The 23851-nt window shown below is 40.8% G+C and overlaps 2 protein-coding genes across 7 annotated transcripts in view; one reads left to right on the top strand and one right to left on the bottom strand.

Moving 5' to 3' along the window:
- The window catches only part of DDX42 (DEAD-box helicase 42), a 50676-nt gene extending 46575 nt beyond the window's left edge, over positions 1-4101 (bottom strand). The window contains exon 1 of one of the 4 annotated variants that reach the window (XM_060132771.1): positions 3945-4101. The gene's annotated coding sequence lies outside the window, so the exon portion shown is untranslated. The remainder of the gene's footprint in view (positions 1-3944) is intronic. The other 3 variants (XM_060132773.1, XM_060132772.1, XM_060132774.1) reach the window with 3 other exon arrangements.
- Positions 4102-4698: 597 nt separating this feature from the next.
- On the top strand, positions 4699-23415 carry CCDC47 (coiled-coil domain containing 47). Of its 3 annotated transcripts, none has more exons than XM_060132783.1 (13): positions 4699-4809; positions 9163-9429; positions 9902-10009; positions 11254-11428; positions 12875-12996; positions 13376-13441; positions 15587-15688; positions 15887-15997; positions 16706-16791; positions 18483-18541; positions 19056-19165; positions 19387-19554; positions 21723-23415. In XM_060132783.1, exons 2-13 carry the CDS (start codon positions 9166-9168, stop codon positions 21801-21803), a joined length of 1452 nt encoding a protein of 483 aa, XP_059988766.1. In that variant the 5' UTR covers positions 4699-4809; positions 9163-9165; the 3' UTR covers positions 21804-23415. The 3 variants fall into 3 exon arrangements, with proteins under 3 accessions (XP_059988766.1, XP_059988765.1, XP_059988764.1); XM_060132782.1 differs by having other exon boundaries at positions 4768-4913; positions 9161-9429; XM_060132781.1 differs by lacking the exon at positions 4699-4809 and having other exon boundaries at positions 8824-9429.
- The last annotated feature ends 436 nt before the right edge of the window (positions 23416-23851 follow it).

Raw genomic sequence — 23851 nt, 5'->3', positions numbered from 1 at the left:
TACAACATGGATGAGCCTTGAGGACATCATGTTAAGGAAATAAGCCAGTCACAAAAGGACAAATACTGTATGATTCCACTTATATGAGGTACCTAGAGTAGCAAATTCAGAGACAGAAAATAGAAGGGTGGTTGCCAGGGATTGGGGGATGGGGGGATGGGGAGTTACTGCTTAATGGGGAGACGGTTTCAATTTTACAAGATGAAAAGTGTTCTGTGGACACTATGGTGGTGATGGTAGCAAAACAATGTGGATGTACTTAATGCCCCTGAACTGCCCACTTAAAAATGCTTAAGTTTTTTTACGTGTAGTTTACCAGTTAAAAAAAACCTTGAAAATCAAAGAATCAGAATTCCACTTGCACATGTATTTTTAGATTGTTATTTTATCCAGTTTATGAGAGAGAATGATGCTGTCTAGACCTCAGTTTCTACTCTGAAATGCAAACATATTTGTGAAATTTCAGTTACATTTTTTCTCTTTAAAAAATAGTGCTTTTTAAAATAAAACATCCAATCTGAAAAGAATTAGCTGTATAATAGAAGCATAAACAAAATGTATAAGCATTTGCTTTAAAGAGAACAACCTGAGTTGGGTCTTAGAAATAACAAACATTGTTTTATATAGATCAATAGCCACTTTTTGCTATGTGCCCAGTACTGAGGGATAACACCTCTCCTTTCCCATAATCTATAAAAGGCAACTCTATGTGGTAAAGTATTAAATGAAGTATAGTGGGTCAGAAATAAATAGTGAAAAGAGAAAATGAATTTCCGTCTTTTTTCGGCAGGTGTTTAATATAGTGGAACTAGGGAAAGTCACGCTCAAGGGAGATGAGCACTCAGATGCTCCGCAAAACCTTCTCCCAGGTACCTCCAGACCCTGGCCCCAAACCTCCCGGCCGTACATTTCTGACCCTGTCATTCCCTTCAATTCAACAGCTCTCCACAGTTACTCAATCAGGCTGGAATGAGGCTCTCCATTGTGGCAAGAACTACTTTACATGCACTTTGGTGAATGCTCTTCCCTCTACCTGTATACCCTCCCCACCAAATCCTATACCTACCATAGTCTTATCCTTCAAAGCCTATCTCAAATACCAACTCGTAGAACTATGACATGAAGATGATTCCCCAAGAGAAGTGGTATCTCCTTCCTCAAACTCCCTTTCTAGTCTTAAAACACCCAACATCTATTCATAACTATTTGTGTTCTTGTTTTATCTCTCCAACTCCATGTTACAAGTTCTATGGCTAAAATAGCAGGCTTATTCACTTTCTTCTCTTTTGTTTTCCAGAGAATACACTCATTATTCAGGTTTATTCAATATATGGGAGACCCAAGGCAATTTACAACTTGGCTAAATAGAAAAATTAAAGACAGCTGAAATACCTGCTTGGTACTGTTTTAGGCGCTGAAATGTTGTGATTTAGCAGAAAATCATAATAGCATAGTAAAGTAGTACAGACTATGGAGCCAAGCTGACTATGTTTAAACACTGGCTTTGCCACTAACTTGATGTGAACCTCATGGAAGTTACTCAGATTCTTTGGCCTTAGCTTCTTCATCTGTAAAATGGTGAGACCATCACCTGCTTCACAAGGTTGGTGTGAAAAAATGAATTCATACACAGAAATACACTTAGAACAAAGCTTGCCAAATAGTGCACAATATGTATTAGCTGTCATGTTTATCATCATCATTTTTTCTCCAAAAATCAATCTCTCCATTGGTAAACGGAGAATATCAAGCTAGACTTCTCAGGTTTCTTTCAACTCAGGGATTCCATACATCAGTGCCACATGACACTGAAGATGTCAGAGATCACTACGAGCTGACAAATGGGGACAGGCTTCATAAGAGAGCTAGAACCCAGAAAATGGGGTTTTTTATACAGAAAGATGTAAGCTGAGTAGAGAAGTGTGAAGGAAGAAGACATTCTAGGGAGGAAAGCTAGAAATAGCAGTCTAGGGAGTTAGAATAAGTTGGAACATAAAGAAGATAATTTGGCGAGAGTTTATGTTTTGGACAATCAAATAAGATACGATCTAAATGACTTTAAAAATAGTGGACTAAAAACAACTGATTATAAAACTACATTATCACTTGTGTTTTGGGAGAAGAAAGATTTCTAGTGACAGCTGATCACCATCCACTCTAATAATCTGCCTTGAGAACAACTCACACTACAAATCTGTCGGTTCTTTAACAAGAATCTGTTCAAAACCCAAGAATTTCAACACATTCTTCTAAAGCCAAATACAAGTAAATGCTGGATTACACTTATTTTAAAAGCATCTCTCTTCTCTCTGCTGGCTTAAAGAAACTAAGAGCTGATTACGTAAAGATTTGATAAAACTAAAATATAAAGAACTGTACTCTTCCACAAATTACACTAAATTATTACAATGTAAGTCAGTTCTTACCATTTCTCTGCTCAAAACCCTAAGACAGTTCCCATCTCAGGCAGAAGAAAAATGAAATCTTCACAACAGCCTAAAAGGTCCTGGTTGTTCTGTGCTTCCCCCCACCCGCACCCCCGTCCCCCCAGTTCTTCCCTGACCTTATCTCCTACCACTCCCTCCTTTGCTCACAGTGTTCCAAGCATGTTGCTCTTCTAACTGTTCCTCTAACAGGCCAGCATTGTCCTTTGCAAGGTCTTTATACTTGCTGTTCCCTCTGCCTGGAATGATCATTCCTCCAGAAACTAGCTGGGGTCACTCCCTCACCTCCTTCTAGTTGCTTAAGTATCAGCTTGTATGTAAATACTTCCCTGACCATGCTATTTCAAAATGCAACACCTCCCCTTCCCTCTTTGCAGCCTTATTTTTTTACCTAAGGCATTAATTATCTTCTAACATACGGTATAATTTATATATGTGTTTTCTGTCTCTCTTTCCCTCACTAGAAAGTAAGTTTCATGAAGGCCGGGGTCACACACCTCGAACAGTGGTAGGGAACAGGCACACAGAAGGTATCAACAAAAATATTTCTTGAGTGAATGAATTGCAGATTAGGCCATATAATGCCCCTTCTGGGTACAGGAAAATACAACATACATTTTTTTCCCTCCACCGCTTAAAGTCTAAAAATTAATTTTGGTATGAAAGACTAATTGCCCACCTTCCACTGGGCTTGGATCTGGAAAGTTAAAGTGAATTAAAGCAGAATCTCTGCTCTTTAGGAGTTCGGGGGTGTGTATACAGGGGACAATAGATATACAAAGATCATTCACAAAAAGCAATATGTATGGGAAGCCAGAGGAATGTGAATGACTGACCAAAGGAGTGAGGGGAAAAGCTTCCACTAAGGTGATAAGGAAGCTATGATTCCCCCAAACTCTCGACTAGTGCGACTGTTCTTCCTTATATTATTGGCGCGTATGCTTGCAACTCCATATAAATTATTTACCCACATCAGACAGGCTCCTAAGTAGGCCGCAAAAAAGTTTGTGTGACGATGGTGATGCTAATCACGGATGTACTCAAAGCTACACCAAGATTACCGACTATGTCTTTTACTGTCCTCAGATTTGGCAACTTTTCCCTATCAGGTCCCCCGACTTGGAGACTAGCATCTGCTAACTGCTGCTGGCTTGGGTCAGAATCCTCCCCGCGAGTATCCCTCACCCGGAGCCCAGCACCCTGCAAATCCCTTCCCTTGCAGGGCAGGCGGCCGGGAGAGCGCCGCCTCCGGAACGCCGCCAACTGGGCCTCGTTAAGAGCTGCGGGAGAAGCGGGAGCCGTGGGAGGACGGCGAGGCTCGGAAGGGCCCCTCGAGGTTTCAGTCACGCACTCCTACTACTCCCCAGCCCCCTGCGCCTCGGCTTCCCCGAGGCTCCGCCGACTCTTTGTTAAGAGAGGCCGCGGTTCCCTGGCCCTCGCTAGGCCCCACAGTTGCCTTGCGGTGCCCCCGAGGGGTTACGGCCCCGCGTCCAGACCCACCTCGCACAAACCTGCTGCTGCGGCTGCAGAGGCAGCTACTACTACCGCCGACGCGGAGAGAATCCCACGGCCCGAAGTACGAGCGGTCCAGACCCCGTCCCACCGCGCTCCTCGCTCTCCGCCCCCTTCTTCGCCGCCGCCGCCGCCGCCGCCTCCGCCGCCTCTCGGCCCGTAGCTGACGCGAGGAAGGGGAACAAAACCGGACATGCGCAGTGCAGAGCGCGGGCCGAAGGGCGGAGCCTGAGCTATGGCTCCCGGAAGGCGTCGCGGGCTCCTGCCCCTAAAGCTCCAGACTGCCTCACAGACACCTCAGACACCTAACAGGCACTACTGCTGGATGAAGAGTGTTCACGGCCCGTTTAGGAAGTGGGCCTGGAAGTGAAGAAAGTAGCACTGACTGGGAGCCGCCAAAAAATCCCAAGAAAGAGGCTCGAGTGGAAACCACATGTACATAAAATCGTCGATCCTCTAAAGTCCGCTCCTTTACAAATGCGACCTGGGCAAGATTTCCCCGCGTGCCTCTGGCCACGTGGTCCCGTAGAGCATGGCGACTTTTAGCATCCGGAGCACGGGTTCAGCGTGATGACAACTTGACTAAACCCTAGTGGAGAGCACAGGGATAGGCGCGGGCAGTTCCGGCCCAGGGGCCGGGCTTATGTAACTCTCCCAGCTTCCACACTTCGCCTCAGCTGGGCGGGGGAGGAGGAGGTCTCGCTCGGCCCCCTGAGCTGTGTCCCGCCCCCGCGCCGTGCGCAGGCGCGGACGGGCCGCACGCATTCTACGTAACGGCTGGCGGAGGCTACGTGAAGAGTGGTGCGGCGTGACTGAGCTACCTGGTCAGGCTGTGTCCTAGAGGCGTTGAGGGCAGTAAAACCGCAGTGACCCGGCAGGCGGTGGCCGGCCCGAGAGGCAGGCAGGGTAAGGCGGCAGCCGCAGGAGCGCTGGGCCGGGTTCTAGCACTCGGTACAGGTAGGGAGTGGGCCGTGACGCGCTAGTCGGTGGGGTCGGGCTGGGCCGAGCGGTGACGCTGATTTGCGTGGCCTAACCAGGTCCCTTTTCCCACCCCATCCCGTAAGTCCAGCCTATGGTGACATGCCTCGGTCCCCGCGCCTTCTCGCCTTTCCCGACTTTCTTAAAAACAAACCAGACTTTGTCCACCCCAAGGCCCATTTTTTGTTGGGAGTTCTGATCAGGGTAGGAGTGACTTTTAACGGTTTTGGGGAACTTCCAGAACTGTGAGCAAATGCCAACCCACAGGGCAAAGTTAGAGCAAGCCCACAGCGTGCCAGCAGGAAGAATGGAGCGTAGAATTGATTCTGCTTGCTGGGGAAAGACTAGACCCCGCAGGCTTAACAGAAGCAGCAACCGCTGTGGTCCGTCTTCTCTGAAGGTTTCTAACATGACATGTTTTTATCCAACATGTGTAAGGAGACGGGAATGTCTCCATGATCTCCAGAAGCCTCAGGGTCTGGCCATTGTCAGAAAGGCCTACTCTAAAATGCCAACAAGGAATGATTCCTGCACTTAGTCCTCTTCCGTTTTTAAGTCCAGACCCAATCGCTGAGACTGCCAGGTGAGCTAGCAGAAGAAATCAGACCAGACTTGTTAGTGCTGGGGTGCCCTGCCCCAGGAGTCTCAGGACTGCCTCTCAGGCAGGGAGTTGTGCGTTTGAGAAATGAGTTGACAGGTGCACCAGACAGACTTCTGGGAAGGAAGGCCAAGGCACGGATGGCTTGGATAATTTTAACCTAAATATCCTTAAAGGAGCTCTGTTACAGGGCTGAGTTAACTTAGAAGTGCTTCTGTGGTGTGAACGTTCTAAGTGGAAATGCACTTTGAAATGACCAGACCTTTTGTCAGGGAGTTAATCAAGTTGACTGTTCCAGTGTTAACCTTTATTTGCTTCTGTTTGAAAGAGTTTAAAACTGAGATCTGAAAGAGAAACACTAAAAATGAAGTATTTTTACACCTTAAAGGGTGTTCATAAGGCACAGTGGAAGGAAGTAATGGGAACTGCTATTTATTGAGTACCTTCTATGTGCCAAGCACGTATCTCTTGTAATATCCACTACAGCCCTGTGAGGCAAATAGTGAATGACTATCCCTTTTTTGTATGTGGGGAACAGGAGTTTAAGTAATTAGCCCAAGGTCACATGGCTGGCGAATGGTAGAGCTGATGTTTTGAACCAAACCTAACTCCACCAACATACGTGCTCCTTTTCATATGTCTTCCACTTTTGACTGTTAAGCTAAGGGTGGTTGGAGACACATCGCAAGCCTCTTTGAGGTTGTTGTCAAGAGGGCAGCTATGTTTTCCCATAAAATGTCCCCTGGTGCTAACCTCAAAGATCAAATATTGGAAAGGATATAATATTGGCCTATCCTTGGTGGCATATTTCAAATCATTGGTGGCATTTCTCAAATCATTGGTGCCTTTCAAAATTTATGAACTTTGTCCAATTTTAAGAACATTTCTTGAGCAGCCATGAGTTGCAAGGTATTGGGCAATAGCCTTTGATATTGAGCCAATTTCCTTTATGAATTTATGGTGTTGTAAATATGAGATATAGAATATTCACTATGCCAGAGCACCTTGAGAGATCAGTATTGGGTTGGCCAGAAAGTTCTTTCAGTTAGTGAATGTGTTGTTCTATAAAGTTCTTCATGAAAGTGAAAAATGTGTCTTTTTTGAACTTAAAACCGAACGAACTTTTTGGCCAACCCAATACATACTCCCTTTTGCCACCCATTCACTCTGTTAGTACTCAGCTCCCTGCATCCTGGCTTTCATACTTACCACTTCCTTGCAGTTGCCAATAATGACTTCCTTATTAACATTGGGAAATTTTTGGTCCATATCTTACTTGAACTTTCTGCAGCAATTGAAACCGAGCTCTGTTTCCTTCTTAGAAATATGCTTCTCCTTTGACTTCTGTGCTACCACTTTGACCAAAGTCTCTTTTTCTTTAACCATTCCTTAGTTTCCCATTCCAGTTCTCCCTATTATGCACAACTCTTAGCTGTTATGATTTGTTTCAAGACTTTTTGGTGCTTTTTTTTTTTTAAACCTAACTCTTAATACTCCCTGGGGATCTCTTCCATTCTCACACCATCTCTATTTCCAGCTTAGGCGCATATCCTGAACTCCAGGCTTATACTTCAAATGCTTCCTTTCCTCCCTTTGTAAAATAGGTTATAATACCTTTTAGGATATTGTGAAAATTAAGAGATAAATGTTAATCATCTAACATACTGCTTGAAAACACTTAAAACTTTTCAACAAGTATTAAATTTAATTTATTGCCTTCCCCCAATTTTTTCGCTCCTTTATTGTTTTTTATTTCAAGGATGACTTTGTCCAGCTGTTAATCAAGCCAAAACTTGGAATCACCCCAGATCTTCCTTCCCCACATTCCTTATATTCAGTCACTTTATGCTGACAAATACAATTCTTAATACCTGTCAAATCTGTTTTCCTGTTCATTCCCAATACCACTGCCAGTTCAGTTGTGTTTTATCTCTTATCTAATTATCTCAGCCACTTTCTATTTTTCCCACCTCAGGTGTCCTTTTCTAATTCACCCTCTGTATGAGCTGTCAGGGTTAAATTGCAAATCTGATTGTGTCACTCTCTTACTTAAATCCTTTAGTTGATTCTAATCATCCAAACTTCTCAGTGTGGTATTTAAATAAGGATGATCAAATAAATAAATAAATAAGGATCATCGTGATCTGGCCTGTGCTGGCCTTTTTAGCCTCATTTCCCCCATTTGGGTCTACAAACCCAATGTTCTATCATACCAAACTCCTAAAATGCGCTGTTTCAGCCCTCTATGCTATAGCTGTTCCTCAGTCTGCAGTGCCTCTTCTTGAGTGCAGGAACTATCCTTTTATTTTATTTTTTAAAGAACATTTTATTATAAGAACATAATAGAAAAATTAGAAAAGTATTCAATATAAAGAAAAATAAAGGCAAAATGTCCATAATCCTATCATACATAATAACTACTATTTATATGTAGATGTATGTATGACCTTCTAAACCTTTTTGTTTGTGTATTTGCTTCTAAAACAACTTGGGTTCTAACTTCATAACAATTTTTAATAAACAAGTTTGTTTTTTGTATGTATGTATGGTTTAACTGGTTTCAGATTTTCCCTGTCATACTGTAACTCACGTCCTTGAAGCTAGGTTCTCTTGGCATAGTATCTGACATGGTGATATGCTCAGTGAGGGAACATTTTATTTGATATGGTAGGATCATTTTATGAAAAGCAGTGAAAGCCAGAGGAGTTTTATATTATTCTTTGGGTAATTGGTTAGCCTTCATTGGTGATTGAATCCTTATGTAACAGAAGTCATGTTCTGGAAGGATAACGGTAGTTTTTAGTGAGAAGTAGGGAGTAGGGAGAGAGTTGAGCAGGGGAGACCATTTAGGATAATACTGTGGTTCTTGAGTAGGTGGTGTTAGCAAAAATTGCTACTTTAAATAAGTAACAAAATCACTGCTACTGGCTTACGTTGGAGATGCTGCCTGAGAAGTGGATGATAGCAGGGATTCTGGAGGCAAAACTGGCATCAGAACATAGTTCTCTGTCACTTGGTGGTTGTATTACTTAGCATTTCTGTGCCTCATTTTCCTTATCTATGAAATGGGGATGTTAATAAAACCACTTTCTTCAGAGGGTTGTCATGAGGATTAAATTACTTGCTTTTTGTAAAGCCTTTAGGACAGTGCCTAGCACTTTGTGTCTTAAACATGTGCTTTGATGATGATGATGATGTGCACACATAAAGTTGATCTAAGAATGAATAGCTTTTCCATTCATGTATTATTTTTATTACAACCAACAGATAGTTGCATCTGATTCTTCTTTCATTATCCCTCTCCCAGTTTCTATGTAAAGCTTTTAATAGGCGTTCAAAAACTGCGTACTGAATGCACAGTGTAAATGGAAACCAACCTAAAGAAATTAAATGACTAGTACAAGATTTTACAGATAACTAGTGAGAGAGTCCAGACTAGAACCCAGGCCTCTTGAATCTCAACTTATTATTCTTCATATAATGCTATCTGAAATGAACAGTATTAAATAAGAGAAAAGTGGGAGAGTCTTATATTTAATTTTTAACTGTTTACAAAATGTGATCGGTATGTGTAGAATGGCAGTCCACTTAGGGTTTTTGTTTTTGTCTTGTTTGACTCATTTTTAAGGGGCAATGAAAGCCTTCCATGCTTTCTGTGTTGTTCTTTTGATATTTGGGAGTGTCTCTGAAGCCAAGTTTGATGATTTCGAGGATGAGGAAGACATCGTAGAGTATGATGATAATGACTTTGCTGAATTTGAGGATATCACAGAGGACTCTGTTACTGAATCTCCTCAACGAGTGATAACCACTGAAGATGATGAAGACGAGACTACTGTGGAGTTGGAAGGGCAGGATGAAAACCAAGAAGGAGATTTTGAAGATGCAGATACCCAGGTAAAGGTTCTTTTTTATTGATTTCTTGGGAAAGTGGAAGGATGGGACAATGTGTAACTAGCACTTTTCCCAGACATTAAAAGTAATGCCCAGGTCTAAGGAGACCTTTACCCTCTGGTATGCTCATTTTTATTCAGTAGGTGGAGCTCTTCTAAATGTTTGTGGTATGTTCTCACCTTTTACATTCAACAAAAAATGAATTGTATTTTTCTCCTCTATGGAAAGCCTGGATGGAGGATGGTGGAGTGGGGGTGGGTATGTATTGGTATGTGGGTGGGTGGGAATTGTATCATTTAGAACTCAGGGTTGAAATGCACGGGGGGGTCATCATTTGTTGAAAATATGTAAGATCTCTGTGTTCTGTGCTTGCTGCTTTCATGTTCTTTTTTCCTTACAAATGTTATCTATAAAAATGAGATAAAATTGCTGGTGATGTTAGTGGGGGAAAACAGATTGTGCCTCATTTTCGTAGGAGGGAGATACCGAGAGTGAACCATATGATGATGAAGAATTTGAAGGTTATGAAGACAAACCAGATACTTCTTCTAGCAAAAATAAAGACCCAATAACAATTGTCGATGTAGGTATACAGGTTTTGAATCCCAAACTAACCAACAAAATATCTTGCTGTCATTAATCTCAGAAATATAATTAGTGACACGTAGCTTGTGTTGCTGTAACGTGGGAGCCATGAAAGAGTTTGACATCAGTTCTTCTGATGCAGTGGACACACGGAAAAACAACCTGTATCTTTTGTTGGGTTCTTTTTATATAAATTTATTTATTTATTTATTTTATTTTTGGCTGCGTTGGGTCTCTGTTGCTGCGCGCAGGCTTTCTCTAGTTGCGGTGAGCGGGGGCTACTCTTCATTGCAGTGCACAGACTTCTCATTGTGGTGGCTTCCCTTGTTATGGAGCACAGGCTCTAGGCGCACGGGCTTCAGTAGTTGCGGCACACGGGCTCAGTAGTTGTGGCTCGCACGCTCTAGAGCGCAGGCTCAGTAGTTGTGGCACACGGGCTTAGTTGCTCCTCGGCATGTGGGATCTTCCCAAACCAGGGCTTGAACCCATATCCCCTGCATTGGCAGGCGGATTCTTAACCACTGTGCCATCAGGGAAGTACCACAACCCATATGTTTTTATTTTAACCTTCCTAGTTTTATTTACCAAGGAATGAGGAGGATAGACGTTGGGTTTATTTGGGAGGTGGGACTCAGAATCAAGATGAATACAGAGGGCTTTCCAGCGTTTCATCCCATTTGATTATCCTCATGTTTCCTTAAAGAATCTTTTACAAAGATGACCTGGAAGGACTTCCCTAGTGGCGCAGTGGTTAAGAATCCGCCTGCCAACGCAGGGGACACGGGTTCAATCCGTGGTCCAGGAGGATCCCACATGCTGCGGAGCAACTTTGCCTGTGCGCCACAACTACTGAGCCTGGGCTCTAGAGCCCGCGAGCCACAACTACTGAAGCCCGCATGCCTAGAGCCCATGCTGTGCAACAAGAGAAGCCAATGCAATGAGAAGCCCGCGTACTGCAACAAAGAGTAGCCCCTGCTCGCTGCAACTAGAGAAAGCCCGCGTGCAGCAATGAAGACCCAACACAGCCAAATAAATAAATAAATAATAAAACCTTCATTAAAAAAAAAAAGATGGCCTGGAAAACCGAAATGGGCATATTTTTCAAAGTATAACCATATTCAGTGACAGTTATCTAACGTATCCACTTCTGTTTATGGGTTTTCTCATTCTCCTTCATACCTTGAGTTAGACTTCGTCCTTCAGCCTCAGCCAACATTAAATGGAACAATTGTTCTTCTTTAGGTTCCTGCACACCTCCAGAACAGTTGGGAGAGTTATTATCTAGAGATTTTAATGGTGACTGGTCTGCTTGCCTACATTATGAATTATATCATCGGGAAGAATAAAAACAGTCGCCTTGCTCAGGCCTGGTTTAACACTCATAGGGAGCTTTTGGAGAGCAACTTTACCTTAGTAGGTAAGTTAGGCTAATACAAGTCTAGCCACCTGTTTGAAAACTTTCTGGTAAGAACTGCTTATTCTGCTCAGTGTAAGCATCTAACTACTTTCATGGACTGCTGAAGAGGATGCTTTTTTTTCTTCTCTCAAGGATCCCTTTTTTGTTAGGTTTTGCATAATGAATAAATTGCATTCATGAAATAATTTTCTCACCTTTCATCAAACATTTGCTGTACAGCTTCAGATAGAATGAGACAATCAGTGTTATCAAAACAAGTTGATAAAAATCTAGCCAAAAGCAAAGAATTTTGACATTTTAGGTAGCTTGTAGCTTGATAAATCCTTTCAATTCATCTTTTAGAAATTGGAAGTCCTTCAAAATTCCTTCAGGTTTTAGGCACTTTAGTGTCAGACCCACTGTAGAGATGTACAAGATGTACACTGATACCTTAGAGGAAGTCCTGTAATGGTGTAGTGTAGCGGGTAAGGTAGACTCACTCACCTTCACTTCAGTTTGGCTTTAAACACTTTGTTTCCCTTTGATAGCAAGCAAGTATCCATCTCTTCTGCCCTTTAGCAGGAATGTGTACTATGTTGTGCTAGGTACTTTGCATACATTGTTTCTTATTTAATCTTTAGAACAATACTGTCAGTTGGATATAGTTTCTGTTTTCCTAAGGAGGGAACTGAAGTCCGGAGAAGTGTTAAAATTTGTCTAAGCTGTTCAACTGCAACCATGATATTAGAACCTAGTCTACCTGCTTCCAAAGTCCATGCTGTCCACTGTACCATATACTATTTCAGTACTTTTTGACCTGGAAATTAGGAAAAAAATAAGCAGCCTTTAATGCCTTCTACTTCCCTTGGTGTGTTTTCATTTGGTGTGTCAGTCTGCTTTACCTTGTAAAGTTGGACACTTTTTTTTGTACATTTGGACACTTTTTTGTACATTAATGAATTAAATGAAGAGAGGAAATTATTGGAATTTGAGCTTTTTGTAGCTCTTAATACCACTGTTATCATTTTGCTGCAGGAAAAACAAACTTGGATAAAGTTAAATGAAAGGAAACAGTGAGGGAGTGTTGAATAGTTAGTATTCATGGTATTTTTAATTCACTACATAGGTTTTTTTTTTTTTTTTAACTTTTGGCAGAGACATTTAAACTGACTTTGCTCCATTTTGTACCTACTCTTGACATACTTATATTCCAAGCTGAATGTCGTTAACTAACAAGGACACACAAGTAATGCTAGAGTCCATAATTTTTTAATGGCAGCAATAAAGCATTTTAAAAGTAAAAGGAATAATGCCCATCTGTTGTAATCTATGTCTAAAGGAGAGTTCTATAAGATAGATAAGTATTGTTAACCTAAAGGTACCGTCATTTGGGGGTCAGAGTAGAAGAGTGTATGGTGATTAGGCCCCAACATTTCCAGTGAATCATGTTAATGGTTTTACCCCTAGGGGATGATGGAACTAACAAAGAAGCCACCAGCACAGGAAAGCTGAACCAGGAGAATGAGCACATTTACAACCTATGGTGTTCTGGTCGAGTGTGCTGTGAGGGGATGCTTATCCAGCTGAGGGTAAGTAGGGAATTTCTGGTACAGTGTATATCTTCCTTTCATTTTTTCCAGTGTGATCCCAAGTCCTGTAAGATCAGTGTCTCATTTTTTTCATGTTTGACTTAAAATGAGATCTAAAAATCATCTTTTGGGAATTCCCTGGTGGTCCAGTGGTTAAGACTCTGTGCTTCCACTGCAGGAGGCCCAGGTTCGATCCCTGGTCAGGGAACTAAGATCCTGCAAGCCATGTGGCACGGCCAAATAAGTAAATAAAAATCATCTTTTTTACTGACTGGCAAATGTAGAGTATATTTGATGAAGCATTTGAGTCCCCCTCCAATGTCTTCTCCTTATAGCAAACAGAAGTTGCAATTGTTCTCTTGGGCTTTTTGTTTTTTAGTTCCTCAAGAGACAGGACTTACTGAATGTCCTGGCCCGGATGATGAGGCCAGTGAGTGATCAAGTGGTATGTATTCTTCCTGCTGGTTTTCTCTGTACAGATTGAATTCTTAACTTCTTAGAGCTTGTTCTATTTCTTGCCAGGATTATATTTGGACTTTCTAACAACTTGTGTCCCTTGCCCAAAAAATGGAACCTTTTCTATCTAGACAGATCATCTTCCACTCAGTGTGAAACTGGGGGTGGAGGTGCAGGTGGGTGTGAGGAGACATATGTGCTTTTTGTGGGGAAAGAGGTAATACTTTGTCACCAGGTAGATCAACAGAATCAACCTGGATGATGGAGGTAAAACAGTTGTCACAGACCGTTTGCCCTCACATCTGACTCTGCTTTTGGTATCTGCTTTTATCTTTGGCAGTAGGCTGGGTTTTTTTTCAAATATTTTTTGCCTCAAGTAATACATCTTGGGCTGAATGAGTTCATAACACAATATGGAGACCTTATTGTTTGGTATACTTTCTTTCCTTTGTTAAATTAACATGTTAATCTGAAAATTGTGTCCTTCATTAGAAATGCCACATTCCCCCTCCCTTCATTCTTCCAGTAAATAATTGTGCTGACTCCCACTGCAGCAAGAAACAAAAATACATGAGACAGTCTTTTATATAAGCTAGTAGAACAAGAAATGTATGCATATATATCAAAATACAAAGTAGTATTTGTTAATAAGTGCTATATTGGTAATATAATTAGGTACTTTTTATTGGATTGAAACTCAATTGTTATTTTAAAGGTCTTATTGTTAGTTGGAAACCTGTTTCTTTTATTTATTTTAATTTTTCTAATGTGGCCGCTGATGATTTAACCCACTAGTTTTTAGAGCCTCCTCAGTTAAAACTCAAAGGAGGAAGTTTTGCTGCATCTTCTGCCATCTTTTTGTAGAAATTATTCTTTAGAGTGTTGTGTTAATCATTTTCAGTTCTTTCCTGAGGTAGATTTAATCTTCTCTTTTCCTCTGAGCCAGCCAGCCTTTTACCTTTTTTGCTGTTTTGGGGGTTTTTTTCCCTGCAATGAAAAGCAGCCTCAACAAACATATGGGTTTTTTATATTTTTAAGCCTTTTTTATGTGGGTTCTGCTTAAAAGAGCAGAAAACCTTTTCTTTAGCAGCTGACATCTTGCCAGATCTTTGCCATATTTCCCTTCATTAACATTTCCCTTCTTCCACATATATACTGGTAAATTTTGACCCAAACTTTTAAAGATATAGTTAATAAGACAAATAGGGCCATGTTTTATCATACCAGACTCTTTAGGCTGTAACTTTATCTCTCTGGCCCAATGTCGAGTATTAAAAACTGTTTAACCTGCCTCTGGGGTGTTTCCAACACCAACAACCAATTCTCTGATTCTCCAGATACCAGTTGGGTGTCCAACAATTCAATTCAATTCTGATACTATCTACTTGGAGTTAATGCCAGATCCCACAAGTTAAAGGTCTCATTCCCACAAGATTGCCCACACTTCAGATGCCAGTTGCAGGCCCCGGGCCACCGTACTTCTGACTGCCCAGCTATAAATCTAGAGTTCCCACAGCCCTCCCCTCAGATTCAATAATTTTCTAGAATAGCTCAGAGAACTCAGGAAAACACTTTACTTACATTTACCAGTTTATTGTAAAGGCTACAATTCAGGAACAGCCAAATGGAAGAGAGGCATGGGGGTGGGGTGGTGCACAGAGCTTCCATGCCTCTAGAGCTTGGGCCCCTCTTCATAGGGTCATTTAGGCTGTTGGCAGCATTTAGTTCCCTGTGGTTGCAAGTTCCTATTTTCCTGCTAGTTGTCGCTGGGAACCGCTCTTAGCTCCTAGAGGCCATTCTCAGGTCCTTGCCACGTGGTTCCCCTCCACCCCATAGCCCTTTCACACTTTCACCCTTTCTTCAAGTAGGGTCCAGTCCCTTTTGAGGACTCACTTGATTAGGTCAGTCCACCCAGGATAGTGTCCCTTTTGATTAACTCAAAGTCACCTGATTAGGGACCATCTGCCATGTAACACAGCATAATCATGGTAATGATAATACCATCACATTCATAAGTCCTGCTCACATTCGAGAGGAGGATGTATACACCAGCAGGCAGGCATATTGGGGGCTGTCTTAGAAATCTGCCTATCACAGAACCTAACAGGTGAGTTTTGTTGGTTTTTTTTTAAAGCAAATAAAAGTAACCATGAATGATGAAGACATGGATACCTATGTGTTTGCTGTTGGTACTCGGAAAGCCTTGGTACGACTACAGAAAGAGATGCAGGATCTGGTATGTCAGGTTCTTTTTCAAATAATATGTCGAAACTGCCTCTTTATTACATAAATGTTTGACTTCAGAGCATAAAGTAATTATATCACTTGAACAGTTGTATCACTTTGAAATAGGTCAGTACATATTCTCTTGAGAAAAAAAATCCTTGTGCATAATAAAATATCATGTCTTACTTACAACTACGTCTTCCTCTAGAGTGAGTTTTGTAGTGACAAACCTAAGTCTGGAGCGAAGTATGGACTGCCTGACTCCTTGGCCATCCTGTCAGAGATGGGAGAAGTCACAGAGGGAATGATGGATACAAAGGTAAATACAATAGAAGACATACATTTGTAGACCATTTACGGGGCAGTCTCCCTGAAAGTTACACTGTGCAAATTCTTCATTTTATCTTCCTTTCCCACACAACCAGTAAAATACTTTCTTTAAACAATAGATTCACTTGTCAAAAAGACAGTTTTATTAGTCAAGAAATTTCTCTCTAAATCAAGAACAAATTGTCCCTAGGATTGCCAATGGCTTTCAGGTTTTTTGAAAAAGGACTACTACTTTAATCCTTATCACCATGTCATTTAGTACGTTTGTTAAAGTTTCAGTTTGTGTAGAAGACGGGTATATAAAGAGCTATTTTTTTCCTATTGGTTGTGTATGGTAACAGCACATCTTAGTATCATAAAAATATAGGATAGCTCAAAGACAGTTCTAAATGTAAGTTCTGGGTGATGTGGTTGTGAAGAATTCCTAAAATTATTTTAGATTTTATGTTCGTGCTTTCACTCGTATTTTGAACACTATTTTGAGATATATTTTCAGCTGCTCAATTTTGATCATTGGTGTGACTAAAGAAGGGCAGTAGTTTCATCATAGGGAGAGTCCTTATTTAAATTTAATTTTTTTTAAGCTTTAGCCTTCATGACATGCAAAAGTAAGGAGGATTAAAGAGTGAATATCTATGAAAAAAGAGAAGTGCATCAAACCTACTTTAAAAAAAATAATTTTCTTTTCTTATTTCAGATGGTTCACTTTCTTACACACTATGCTGACAAGATTGAATCCGTTCATTTTTCAGACCAGTTTTCTGGTCCAAAAATTATGCAAGAGTACGTATGAAATAAAAATACTGAAATCAGTTTTCTTCACTAGCTTTCTGTGTTGAAACACCTGCAAGGTGCTTCTGCAATTTCCCTTCCCAAATGAGTGAGGGAAGTTGGTGACAGCATCCAAGTTTTCCTTTGCTTTGACTGCATGCTTTGACTGCATGCATCGTGTCCCCCATACCTATGGGGGACAATCAAATAAGCCTCCCCAGTTTGCATGTGTCACTGCATGTATGCATCACCCACTCAGTGAGGTAAATGAGAATCTAACAGAATGGCTAATACTAAGAAAATACAATTGGTAGTCTCTGTCCTTTGTAGTCTAGGGTGGTGGTTTTTTGGGGATTTTTTTCCTTTTTAATTTATGATGTGAATCTGTGATGTTTGATTTGTGTTTGATTGCAGGTGTATGCATTTTGTAATTCATGGCCTTTTCCGGCTTTCTACTTTGAATGGTTGAGTGATTATATTCTTTCTAGTGTATTATCAGACACCCTTGATGCCCGTAAAGTTTCTGGCTTTATAGTAATATTGTTCGAATGTAAATATTCAGGGTTTGAATGTGCTGTTTGATTTCACATCCTGTTGCAGGAGAGCATATTTAAGTTTACCCTTGGTGTAGAATTGGTTCTGACCTAAATTTTTGGCTAAGGACTGTGGAGTTGAATACAGTTAAAAGCCAATTTGAATTTTAATTTTGTGTCAAAATCACTAAGGTAATCAAAATTACTTATGCCTCTAGATGGTGTTGCATCATCCTTGCCTTGCTCAACTCAGTAATAACGCTTTGGACAAAGTATCACATTGCGGCATTCATGGAGCATTTTGTGTGTGGGGGGAGGTGTGGAGGGTTGAAAGTCAAAGATTGCAAGAGGATTCTTTGAAGAGTCAGAACTAAATTATATATGCTATAGTAGATTATTTCTCAACTTATTCTGAGCCTGACTCAAAAATAAGATCCTGCATCATAGGAAGATAGATTAAGAGTTAGAAATAAAACATAAAAATCCATCAAAATAGGGCTTCCCTGGTGGCGCAGTGGTTGAGAATCTGCCAGCTAATGCAGGGGACACAGGTTCGAGCCCTGGTCTGGGAGGATCCCACATGCCGTGGAGCAACTAGGCCCGTGAGCCACAACTACTGAGCCTGCGCGTCTGGAGCTTGTGCTCCGCAACAAGAGAGGCCGCGATAGGCGATAGTGAGAGGCCCGCGCACCGCGATGAAGAGTGGCCCCCACTTGCCACAACTAGAGAAAGCCCTCGCACAGAAACGAAGACCCAACACAGCAAAAATTAATTAATTAATTAATAAGCTCCTACCCCCAACATCTAAAAAAAATTAAAATTAAAATTAAAAAAAGGTTATTTAAAATATGGGCCGCATACTTAAATACAGGCTCATTTCTGGCTCCCCAGGTGAGATGGAATTATCCTGCCTGGAGGGGACATCACTGGAGGTGTTGAAGGATAGGATAAAGATACTTGGGAATGCATCCATCAGATAGACGAGTGGGCCAGATGACCTGTAAAGCTCCTTCGGGCTCTGAGACTGTATTTAACTTGGGGATGCCAAGCCAAATACTGTGCTGATTATCTGCACAGTTATCTGTTCATCTAAGTGAATTGGGTGACTTATGTGCATGGAAAGTATCTCTCTCTTGCGTTCCTTCTAAATAGCTCTTTCTTTTATGACAGGGAAGGTCAGCCTTTAAAGCTACCTGACACTAAGAGGACACTGTTGTTTACATTTAATGGTAAGTGTTCTGTGTCCTGTCTGAGTTCTTTGTTTTCTGTGAGATGATCTTAAGGAGAGTATTGTTTCTTTCTAAACAATAGCTATAAAAAAACTACATTAAAACTAACCCCAGGGACTTCCCTGGCGGTCCAGTGGTTAAGACTTTGCTTTCCAATTCAGGGGGTGCTGGTTCGATCCCTGTTCAGGGAGCTAAGATCCCACATGCCTTGCGGCCAAAAAACCCAAAACATAATAACAGATTCAATATTGTGACTAATTCAGTAAAGACTTAAAAAAATGGTCCACATCAAAAAGAAAATCTTTAAAAAAAAAAACCTCATGCCAGCTTATTGGTTTTTTGGTTTCTTCAGTAAGAGATCCTTTTATATATTTTAATTTCTATTTTCTGCTGTATTTTAGCTGCCTAAGAAATTTGGAGAAAGGAGCCTATTAATACAAAAAGAAAAAAAAAATTAATACAAGAAGTATGAATGCTGCCATTAACTCAATAGGAAAATGGTTTTGTTTTCCAGTGCCTGGCTCAGGTAACACTTACCCAAAGGATATGGAGGCTTTACTACCCCTGATGAACATGGTGATTTATTCTATTGATAAAGCCAAAAAGTTTCGACTCAACAGAGAAGTAAGACCTGCAGCCTTAAGTTGGAGCCTTTTATTGTGTTTTTCCCCCCAAGGGGCGGCGGGGAGGGGGCCCAGCTTTCGATTATTTCAGTGATTTTATCTTTGCTAGTTGACTTAAAAGTGCTACATGGGAGTGGTTTTATGAAAGAATATTAAATGGGATTTTGTATCTGTTTGGATTGAAATGGATTTCTTATGAATTGCTTTGTTTCCTGGGGAAAGGGCAAACAAAAAGCAGACAAGAACCGAGCTCGAGTGGAGGAGAACTTCTTGAAGCTGACGCATGTGCAAAGACAGGAAGCTGCCCAGTCTCGGCGTGAGGAGAAGAAAAGAGCAGAGAAGGAGCGAATCATGAATGAGGAAGATCCTGAGAAACAGCGCAGGCTGGAGGTAAGACAAACTTTTCTTATCATTGGGGTAAAACTCAGATTTATAAGGATGCCTATTTGCGCCATATTGGCTGTTAAGGTAATTCTGTGTAGGAATGTACACAGGCTAAAGCTTAGCATTTTCTCAGCACTTGGGACAGTTGATAGCGCTGTAAAAAAAAGAATAATCCTTCCTGTTCAAACCATGTTAGATTGAGCCTCAATCCTGGAGAATGATATGAATTATCCTGTTCCCCCAGCATAGGCCCTTTTTGAAAGTTCCACTATCATCTTTCAAGCCAAACACATACTAAGGTAGAAAGAAATTTGGAATTTTAATAGAAGCCAGGGCATGTGCCCTACGGTCCACATAAACTTGTTTTATAAAAATTTTATTTTGATTATAGAATTAGAGAATTCTAATATTTTTTCTTTGTATTTTGTTTTCTATTTTGTACATAAGTAGAATCTCAAACTCAAGAGCTTTAATAAGGCTGTAGTCCGTTATGTTTCAAACATCAGCATGTTCTCATGTTTTGTGAAGTAAGATGCTGCAGTCCAGCTCTAAAATTTTAAACCTTGTAAATGCTGATCAAAAAAGAGGAGAACAAAGTTCTGGGAAATGTGAATTTTAATGTGAATAACCTCAAGGATTGAAGAAAATTCTTGTAAGTGGAGGAGGCAAGCTGCCAAGAAAAAGTGAGCCCCTGGACTTCCCTGGTGGCGCAGTGGTTAAGAATCCGCCTGCCAGTGCAGGGGACACGGGTTTGAGCCCTGGTCCGGGAAGATCCCACATGCCCCGGAGCAACCAAGCCTGTGCGCCACAACTACTAGAAGCCTGCGCGCCGAGAGCCCGTGCTCTGCAACAAGAGAAGCCACCGCAATGAGAAGCCCGCGCACCTCAACAAAGAGTAGCCCCCAGTCCCCGCAACTAGAGAAAGTCCACGCGCAGCAACGAAGACCCAACACAGCCAAAAATAAATAAATTAATTTTTAAAAAAGAAAAAAAAAAGTGAGCCCCTGTGTGGCACTTTAGTTGCTGGTAGAGTCGTTAATGCTGTTGAGTGAAGTGCCCAGAGTACCACAGCCCTCCTCTCATCCTTTCTCATCAGTCTTTGGTTTGGTTTGGTTTGGTTTAGTTGATGGGTATTTTTCCCCTGAAAATAGAGCTCTGTGTTTATGCAATCTTCTTTATAAATATAAATGGCTTTTTAACAGATATACAGGAAGAATCTACATGGACTCATTAATAGATAATGCCTTTCATTTTTCTATGAAAAAAAAGTTCTCCAGTTATTTCTAGAGTTTGAAACTATAGTAGGTTTAAGTAAAAGAGGGGCCCAGAACTTAAGTCAGATTGTAAGTTGCTTGTGGGTGTAAACCATGTATTTTTTTTTAGAACCACCACTTTATAGTATCTAGGCCTAGGTACCTTGTAAAAAGATCCAGTGAATTAAATGGGAAAGGAACCAAACAAAACACAAAAAACCCTATAGTGAATTTCTGGCTTGAATGGCTCATTTATACCAATGATCTGGACCTTCCTGCCACTACTGGTAGAGCCTTGTTTTGTTTTGTTACATATTTAATTTGAAAAGTATAGAGAAACATATACACAGACATTAAAATTAACCTTAATTCTACCATGTAAGAACAATGTAACATAATCCTTCAGTTCCCATCCCTAAAACCAACCACTGTTAATACTATATAGTTTATTTAGTCCCTCAACTGTGTATATTCAGTATACTTATTTCATTTCTTAATGTAGATCATCTTATAAACTTTTTATATTAAAAATATAGCAATCTTTCAAGAAAGTGTCTTTCCATATTCTTTTTTTTTTTTTTTTTTTTTTTTGCGGTACGCGGGCCTCTCACTGTTGTGGCCTCTCCCGTTGCGGAGCACAGCCTCCGAACGCGCACGTGCAGGCTCAGTGGCCACGGCTCACGGACCCAGCCGCTCCGCGGCATGTGGGATCTTCCCGGACCGGAGCATGAACCCATGTCCCCTGCATTGGCAGGCGGACTCTCAACCACTGCGCCACCAGGGAAGCCCCAGCAATTCTTATAACTATCTTCTGGAATGTTATTTGTGATGCTAGCCTAAATAGTATAGGCAGTATTATAGTTTTGACTTTTTTTTAAACAAGTACTGAAATCTTAGTTTGCATTCCCTCTTTCTCTCTAGGAAGCTGCCTTGAGGCGTGAGCAAAAGAAATTGGAGAAGAAGCAAATGAAAATGAAACAAATCAAAGTGAAAGCCATGTAAAGTCATCCAAGAGATCTGAGTCCTTATGCCACCTATAAGCTCTGAATTCACAGGAAACAAAAAATACCAGTTCATTTCTTATCTTAAAGTTTCCCAGTGACTGAGAAATCCTTATTTCATCATGTGTTCTGTTTTTGGTTTGGAGTTTTACAAAGGTCATAGATACATTGGAAGGACTCTGTTACAGTAATTTTCTTCCAGATAATCAAATTATTTTGATTATTTTATAAAAGGAATAATATATGAAATCTGTGTAGTTTCAAAACATCTTAAAAATTATAACATTAATCAGTACTTTTAGTGCTTGATATTTGAAGAAATATCATGAAATTTATAGATATATAATTAGATTGTTGCTTTTTGTTTAAACTAGGCAGTTGAAATGGCTATGAAGACTGACTCTAAACCAAGATTCCACAGATAACTATTGGAATTGCACAATAAACATTCTTGGTGTTCTCTTCTGTGTCTACATTAAACTTGTAAAAAAATAAAATTTAGAACACTATATGTGGTGTTGAGATTTCAGGGACTCAACAGTCTAGTTCAGTATATGTTTATAGGTGGGAGGTGCTGATGACAGTATGATAGGATATCTGTAGGCTTTAGGATACTTACATGTATGTGGAAAATTCTAGGGATAGATAATACAGGAGCACGGTTTCCTCCTTACCTGATACCATGAGCTAATGACAATGTGAATGCTGTATTTTAAGTGGTTGTATGTTTTCTTGAGTAACAAATGCATGAAAAATTAACTGCTTCACCTAGATGAGATCAGTGGTCTATGTGAAGTCACAAAAGTTTTCCTTCTTGGTCGCTGCAACGTATGGGATGTTCACGGAGAAGCTCTGTTCTCTGTGTTATGGCCATGTCCCTTTGCTTCTCCTTCTGCTTTTATCTCTTCCACAGTTGAGGCTGGGTATATTCTTTCAAAGAAATAGCCATGAACATGCATAAACATACTTTTAAAAATGAACTTTCCTAGACTATTGAGAGTTCCTTCTGCCTCTTGAGGAAGGAACTCTTGCGGGAGAGGCCCATCTACCTGCACAAGCATTTAGCTTGTTCAGATCTCTGCATTTTATAAATGCTTCCTACTAAGAAAGCATTTTTTAAGTCACTGCTTGTACCAGGTAATTTTTGCTGGGATGGGAAAGGGTTGGGTTTTTTGTGGGAGAGGGGTGGGTGGGTATTTTTTGTTGATGCTTTATGTGCAGGTGTGTTCTGAGGCAATAACAAGTTGCTGTGAAAACAGCATGTGCTGCTGCCTTTGTAACTGCATGGAAACTTTTCACATGGGTTTTTCTCTAGGTTAATGCAGAAATGTATAAACTGGGAGATGCAAATGTAATATTTTTTTTAACAGTTCATGAAATTAAGTTATTAAAATAACAAAATTTAATTACCTTAATGCTATATAATTCTAGAATTAGCCTTGTTTTACAAACCTTTAACCTGCATTTTAGAAATCAAAGTTGGTATGCTTAGCTATCTTTTGATTAATAAAAGCTTTCTTAAAGTCCCACACATTTGGACCATGGCAGCTAATTTTGTAATTTAAGCATTCGTATGAACTACCTATGGACATATATTAAACTAATTGACAAAAGTCTCAGAGTGCCGCCTTTACTTTTCTGGGGTTGCCCTACAAGAGTATAAGCCCATAGTTGTTACCAGTTTTTGGTGTTTTGTTTTGTTTTTGGCTGTGCTGCACGGCTTACGGGATCTTGGTTCCCCAACGAGGGATCAAACCCGAGCCCTCGGCAGTGAAAGCGTGGAGTCCTAACCACTGGACCACCAGGGAATTCCCACTAGTTAATTAATGTTTTATATTTTTAGAGCCCCATTATGTCATTGATGGGCTTCTCCCCAAAGTCCCCCACTAGAGTTAAGACACCATTGTCTCTCCTATGACTGAGAGGACAAAGAGAGGAGAATGTTGTTGACTGTCACACGTTGGAAAACCTGTCTTGTCCTCCAGTATTGTCTGCATTGCCTGGGCACTTAGCAATACCACAACAAGTGCTGGACTGGAAGATAAAGAC

The sequence above is a fragment of the Lagenorhynchus albirostris genome, chromosome 20 (genome assembly GCF_949774975.1).
Source record: "Lagenorhynchus albirostris chromosome 20, mLagAlb1.1, whole genome shotgun sequence".
In the NCBI taxonomy this organism is placed as follows: domain Eukaryota; kingdom Metazoa; phylum Chordata; class Mammalia; order Artiodactyla; family Delphinidae; genus Lagenorhynchus; species Lagenorhynchus albirostris.
This window is presented reverse-complemented; position numbering and strand designations above follow the sequence as displayed.